This window comes from Paramormyrops kingsleyae, chromosome 7 (genome assembly GCF_048594095.1).
Source record: "Paramormyrops kingsleyae isolate MSU_618 chromosome 7, PKINGS_0.4, whole genome shotgun sequence".
Classification (NCBI taxonomy): Eukaryota; Metazoa; Chordata; class Actinopteri; order Osteoglossiformes; family Mormyridae; genus Paramormyrops; species Paramormyrops kingsleyae.
The window spans coordinates 22537152-22544724 of NC_132803.1; the positions used below are offsets into that span (position 1 = coordinate 22537152).

General features: G+C 42.7%; 1 protein-coding gene across 3 annotated transcripts in view; it reads right to left on the reverse strand.

Annotated features, from left to right (window-relative positions):
- Window positions 1-7204, reverse strand: part of ttll11 (tubulin tyrosine ligase-like family, member 11) — a 29290-nt gene extending 22086 nt beyond the window's left edge. Inside the window, exons 1-3 of one of the 3 annotated variants that reach the window (XR_002837787.2) lie at window positions 5806-7204; window positions 4238-4337; window positions 2712-2845 (exon numbers count right to left, since the gene is read on the reverse strand). Coding sequence is in view for 2 of the 3 variants with exons in the window: in XM_023807969.2 (XP_023663737.1) it covers window positions 2712-2845; window positions 4238-4337; window positions 5806-6315 (744 nt within the window). In the remaining variant the exon portion in view is untranslated. The remainder of the gene's footprint in view (window positions 1-2711; window positions 2846-4237; window positions 4338-5805) is intronic. The other 2 variants (XM_023807969.2, XM_023807970.2) reach the window with 2 other exon arrangements.
- Window positions 7205-7573: the final 369 nt, after the last annotated feature.

Sequence of the window (7573 nt, forward strand, 5' to 3'; positions counted from 1 at the left end):
GGTTAGCAGTGTTACTTCACACCTCTAGGACCCGGGTTCGAGTCTCTGCCATGTGTGGGGAGTGTGCATGTTCTCTCTGTGTCACCGTGGGGTTTCCTCTGGGTGCTCCGGTCATCCCCACCCACCCAAGTCCGAAAACATGCTGAGGTTAACTAGAACTTAACTGAATGAAAGGCTCTGGGATAGATTCTCAACCCCTGTTACCATGAATAGGAGAAGCGGTTACAGGGGATGGAAGGATGGATGGATGGACGGTTTGACGGACGGACGGACGGGACAGTCTTATCATCAGCAGAAGGTCCAAGCCCAGAAAGCCCCACATCTCCCCACCCTTGGACAGATTCTTTGTCAAATCACACAACAAGTATATAAAATAAATATCTTTATTTTTGAATAAGTTAAATATTCTTGAAATTAAGCTACATATCAAGCAAATATACATGCAGGATAGAAATCTCATAAGTACTGTGATGTACAGGATCAAGGCGCTTGACCCTGGTGCACAAAATCCAGCAGCTGACTGACTGCCTGGACAGTAATTTGCTGAAGGAATGAACTCTCGTGTTTCTAGGGTGACAAAGAGAGAGCTATAAAAAGCAGAGAAGCCACATGGATTAAAGCAATTACAGCCAGCAGCTAGACAATTCCCAAAGTGGCCTATTTTGTATAATGACTAAATGATGCTGTATAAATAAATGAGTGTTGAAGGCTGGAAAAAAAATCAAAGTCAAAGTAATTATAGTGAAAGCCAAAAAAGCCAAACGAAAGTTTTGGTTGGATAGAACTGATCCTGTCTTCTGTCCAGAATCTGGAAACCTCCTCTTCAGTATCACAGCAGATAACTTTTTAGATGAGTTTCCACCAACTCATGGAGACTTGCTCAGTACTATATTTTTAGCAACCTTTCTTGGCAGATTTGCTCAAACACCCGTGCCGCATAGAGAAACGGACTTTGAATGTTTCTTGAGATTCTTAACAGCACAGAGCAGCATTTCCCAACCCGGTCCTCGGGGATCCACAGACAGTCCATGTTTTCGCTCCCTCCCAGCTCCTGGGAGGGTCTGTGGATCCCCGAGGACGGGGCTGGGAAACGCTGCCGTTGAAGACAGGCCTCTGGCTGAGTGGAGGACATCCGCTCCGCTCTAGTGCCCTGTACCCTGGCCCCAGCTCAGCAAACTGAAACAGGATTTATTACTGTATGGCCCGTGCTTTGTTCCGGTCCATCTTCCGCCAGCCTTAACCTTCCCATCCCTGCTGAGAAGAACCAAGCTGTTCTGGCACCGGCACGCTGGACCGGGAGGCCTTCGAGTAGAGAGGTGTTATGATGGGTCTCTGCCAAACATAACACTGGCAATTTAAGCTCCAGTTTGTTTTCATCTGACCACAACTGCTGCCTGACTAACTATCCAGATTTACAAAAATCTGAGCTAATTTATATTGTGTATATACCATCATTCTCCTCCACAAGCTAAGATTAAACAGCATCACCATGTTTTTCAGCTATTCATGGAAGCTCTCTTTCATTATGCATTTAGTTAAATATAGTGATATGAAATTTTATGCCATCATCTGTATTCAAGGTGTGACTCCCTTTCGTAGCAGAATAATATCACATCGAACTTGCATGAGCCAATGGTAACAACTGAGGTTTAAACCATTAGAATCACACTTGGCAATGCCTGTTTAGTGAGTAAATGAGATGGGAGAAGCCATCTCCATGTAATAATACCAAAAACACAATAACAATAAAATAATAAAGAATAATAACAATAATAATAAACAACAATAAAAATGTATGTTCCTAGATTATACTTCTTTTTATTCCAATACTGTACATAATTAGGTTCCCATGGTAATATTTGTAACATTTTTTCAGTGAAGTTAAAAAAAGGTTTGACTTTAGGTTATCAAAATAATCAAATAATCGATCAATATGAAATCAAAGATCTTCGATGCATCAAATCGCTCCCCCAGTAATCATGTTCCAATCGAATGGCTTTGCAGCCAACGATTTACAGCCCTAATACAGTAAGTTCTAACTGCCGAAAAAATATTACTTCCAATATGAAACACTAAAATGAAGCAATATTTAAACACGGTGACTACAACAAATTTGTCACTAGCTTAGGAATTTGCAGCTCATTTGCATAAATAATACAGCAGGACTGATTAATTCATAGCTCCATACGACACGATGTCACGTCGGCTGCAGCTCCTACAGTGATCATGGACACAATCTGCGGAGGTGTAGCTAGAAATTCTGAGCCCCCTGACAAAATGTCACCCTGCCCCCGCCCAGTAGGATTCCCACTCTCAATGGCACTTTTACCACAACAGTAACCATTTCATGATGAAGGTACGATGCACAAATATAGAAATTAAAACTGTAACTGCATTTCAGGGGATAGGCTTAGGGGGACTCTGAATCTGCCAAGGTATCCATGTCTCTCCTGACACCCCTGACTGACTCCCAAGGTGAAGTTTGTAGGTTCAGGTTACAGAAGGGGAGCTACTGTAGCACCTTCATCAAGGTACGTAACTTGAAGTGCTTTGGTAAGATAACCAACTGTAAGAGCTGATAAAACTATGGATTTCAATTGTAATACAAGCTGAAGAGGCCAATGCATACAGTACAGTACCTTATATACTTAAAATAAATGTGTGCCACAAGTTTACGGGTCCGCTGCACAAAGACGTGATCAAACCCCCACCTGGGTGGTGAATAGCGGGAACTCCTCCGGGAGGATCCAGGAGCGGGGGTAGAAGCTGTACTCCTCGGGGAAGAGCTCCTGCATGGTGCGAACGGCTCGACTCAGGTTGATCTTTCGCAGCATCTCGATCATACCTGCGGCGTGGGGAAAGGAGAGGGCGGTGCATTCTGACATCCCAGCCTGGAGCACGACAATTGACATCTGAACCCAAAGTACGTAGGAACACAAATCTTCTACATTATATGCAGTATAATTCCCATGTCGAAATACGTAAGAGGATGTTTAACACTTGTTGCTTCATACTAAAAAGTGCATGTTTGAAGGGTACAGTATCACCCTCAGAACTGTGGAACATCCACTGATGCAGCAGCTGAATGTCTGTGCAGTCACCTTAGCCCATATTCTGAACACACCCAAAGTTCAGGAACAATTTCCAGTAACTCTGGCCCTGATAGCCGGTAAATTACTTATTTTGCTCAGAAGCTTTCAACTGTGTATCAACAAAATCTCTGTACTGAAGCATTTTCTGGGCTACTTTTGAAGTTTTGCTGGATTTTACATCAATTTTAGATACATTTATTAAGGATGTGAATTTGTATACAATCAATACATCAATGGTTAGTCTTTTGTGTTGTGCTTTGTCAAATACTATCAAGGTGAAAAACACACAAAAACTGAAAGCACAAGTATATGATACTAAAAACTATACATGAGAACCAGTTCTGTTTTCATATATGCAGGTATGCTCATTATACTGTATTAAACATGGTTTAACTTTTGTTTTGGCTTGTGTACTTATTGCAACGTCACACAATTTTTTGGTTTATATGCCAGAGAATTTCACGTCCAAAATAGCAGTTTTTGTAATATTGGGGCAGAAGTGAGTCAAATACATCCAATATCTAAAATCAGACTTTATATTTCTGAACATTTGTGTATCAGTTTTTGCATGCATTGTTTATACTTGATTAGTCATGTCTGTGGAACATCCATGGAAAATACTTCTGCAATGAAAATATAATATTTATGCTGCAGCAGTCTCAGTTTATCAAAAATGATGCATTACTTTTGCGGTTATTAGCACATCTTTATCCCCATTGCATCACCTATTCATCCCTTATTTATTATCTCCCTGTTCTTATGTTGCACTGTCTTGTTCTTTATTGCACTGCTGCTTGTCCTGTAATGCCCTCTTGTTGTCCCCCCCCCAATCCTGTACCCTCCCCTGCAGCTCTGACTATATAACTTGAAACTTGAACTTGACAGAACACCTGCTGCAAGCAACGGCAAAGTTGGTAGCTTTTCTCTAGGTGCCGTGCTGGAACCCAGGGCCAGTTTTTTACAGTGGAGATGCGTGTAGCTAGTTCCGGATTGGGAAAAAGTCTGGCTCCGGCTCCAGAAGCTCGTCGGTGGAAATGGGGCATATGTGGTCCTTTTTGCTTTGCTTTTCTTTTATTCAAATATAAGATCGCAGTGATGCATCCAGACCGCTTCACAACACAGCGAGGTAAAAGGCCGGACCTTACCAGGGAACTTGTTGACTTGGCCTGAGATTATGTTCTCGTTGTCATGGAAGGACACACCGTGCCAGTAAATATCGCAGGCCACACGGCGACCGAGAGGGAACTGCGTGGCAGAAATGGAGAGAAGAGAGCGAGCGTCAGCAGGGGTTACCCTACTCCAGGCCCTTAAGAAAGATCCTAATTAATAAGTAACAGCATTACATCACTAACAATACATAACACTATAGTTGGTCTGAAATGTATATATTTAATGTTATCCTGAAAGTAGGACACATTAAAGTGATACTACCCAGGCAGGCAAAGTTTCAAATATCTGTTTAAACATTCTTAAATTCTCTTACAAAATCCATAAATAACCACTTCATCAACAAACTTGCTCGACGCTGCCTAAACTATCCAACAACACAAAGCACACAATTCTGAGTGTGGACACCATACGCATTCACTCACAACTTTGTCACTGCATGTTGAACTACCTGTAAGCTTTCTGCAAGACTGTAACTATGGTGCACCTTACCCCTTTGAAGTTAACACAGTTTCATTCCATATCAGCCAATCACTTCACATGTAAGGGGATCTCTCTAAATTGTAGGTCTGCAGGTCTGATGGATCATGGCAGATTACAGTTAATCATATAGCCCATACAGTATATTGCATTTACAGTATTAAATAATATATAATTGTGTATATGATCTAATCACACTAGTTCTTGTAACATTTTTAAAATGCCTACTATTTTAAGTTCATGATCTACTGGTATTCACACACAAGAAATATTACACTCTGAATATTTCATAAATTCACATAAATAGTCTTCCCACAAAACCACCAACGTTTCCCTATTCCATCACTGCCAATAAGTAAACTGAGAAGACTGGATTCTCTTAATTAATCCCATATTCTGTCTTGAATCTCACAAATTTCTTCCGATTGCTGAACACCAGCCTGGAGTCCGCATAGTACACATCCCCATCCATCTTCTGTGGTCTTTGTCCCAGACATAAATATGACTATGAATATAGGAGATACAGTAACAGTGGTACATCGTATTTATTTACTAACATGAGACTATAAAACATGACTTGGGGAGCTTAGATTCATACTGTATTTTATTGTGGATTTGACAGCACATCACACATTGTAAAATATAAATGTGTATAAAGTGCTTTGGAAGAAACGAGATCCCACACTGGGTAGTATTACAATGGATCTGTATAGGTGGTGATGAAGGTAATTTCAACGCTGTTAATGCCCTTAACCTCAGTTCTCATGCATATTTAAAAATACTGTACAGGGATAAGTGTCTCCACTTATCAAGGATTACTTGCAGAGTATTTTGTATCACCAGCTGAACAAATGACATCAATAATATGAGCACCAAAGTCAATTAGCTACCTTAAGAATGTCAACAACAGGGTATATTTCAAAGTACAATTAAAAAATACTTAGTTGTCAAATTACAAAAAGTTACAGTGCAATATGAAATGTGGTATTCATGTAAAAAATAGACTAACCCTAGAAGAGTAAATGTGGGTAATAAAGGTGTATGATGAAGTTAAGTTACAGCGTACCTCTTTCCATTTGAGCTGCCTGATGCTGACTTTGAGCGCCTCCAGGGACGTTTTGGCTTTGGAGGTGTCCACCGTCACCGCTCTCCTCTTCCTAGCCACTTTGTTTCCGTCCTCCTTGCCGCGATCGCCCTCCTGGTGGCCGGGCGCCGCCACGCCGTTAGTCTCCGCCCTGCCCTGCAGCGCCTTCCCAGTCCCCTTGACCTGAAGCAGGGTTCCAGGCATCTTCTCCCTGGCGATTTCCGCTGCATGCCCGCCGTCTGAGTCCCGTTTGTTGCCGATGTTTCTATCAGGAGCCCCCTGTGTGCTCCTGCTTTTACTCCTCTGACGGCCGGTAACGGAAGTCTTGGCAACATCACCCCGCCCTCTGAGGGATGCAGTGGCCGGGGAGACGGAGGCAGCCAGGGGGATCGGGACGGTCTCCTCCTCGGCTACTGCATCCTTCTCGCCCCCTTCCCCCGGCGATTTCTTTTGCTCCAGCTCTTCCTTGACTTGCACGTAGTGATCACTCATCACGCAGACCCAGAGAAGGGCGATCGGGTCAGCTGTCAAGTGTCCCACTGGATACAGTGCGACAGACCGACTTTAACGCAGATCTGTCTTATTTAAAGCAGCGATAAAGCTGTCTGATAGGCATTATCAAAGCATAACAGACTACTTTTATATGCAGCTATACGGACTGCACTTTCCATACATGGCACGTCCCGAAACATTTCCACACGTCCCTGAAACTGAGAATACTTTCTTAGCGATCCTGTACACAGTCGGTATACCGGTCAGAAGGACCCTCCGCTCTCGCCTGTTTCCTTGGTGTCTTGCAAGCCATGCAACTCTAAGTCATGTTTATTTAGGATCAAGCTGCTATATGCATTGAAACTAAAAAAAGATAAATTAAAACCATACCCATGCTGCACGTGCGCACTGCTGCCCAACCACAACTCCATAATAAATCCAGCGAATAAAACACCCAGCGGGTGAGTCTCAGTGCTGCGGTGGTTGATGGTGCATAAGCAAACTCGGCAAATGAGCTATCCGCCGTAGCAGGCAAACCTCGCCGCTACATGGCTTCCAAGCGACAAAACTCGTTCATTATTTAAAAGTTTCATTCAACGGTGACTGCCATTTGTTGTTTAAATAAGATCATGTATCCCGTTACTGGAACAGAAGTTGCCGATCGTATTCATCGCTTTGGAGCAGCTGTAGACGCCCACGATTCGACATGCTCGGAAGGAACCTTTATTTTAGGAAAAGCCTCCCGAAAATGCAGCACTTGTGTTTTGCTGTCGTTGGCTACGCAACCGACGGAAGCCTTCGAAGGACAAAATGATCGAATTCTATTCCCAGTGCTAATAAGTGAATCTGCCGCTAGTGCTCTCCAAAAATCCTTGCACTCTTGATAAATAATACTGAACAAACCTATGAGAAAACCGTTGATTATTAGCTTGATCTTACACCTTTCACTTAAGTATTTTTTTTCAAAGAAAATTATGGACTTTAGTTTCCTCAATAAAAACTTACGCTGCATTTTCTGGTAGCATTTCAGCACTCTCACCCTGGATGGTAACAGCAGTCAGTGACTCCTTGCTGCACTCCAAGGCTGACGCCACGTTTTATGTCTTCCATCCATTGCAGATGCTTCTTTCTACACTAGCAACAAAAAAGACACTTTGGTCTTCCTCTTCATCCCCTTCACTGATATATCCCACAATCACAGAACCATCAGCGAAGAGGTGCATCGACAGTGTTGTCCTGGGTCAGGTCTGGACTGGGA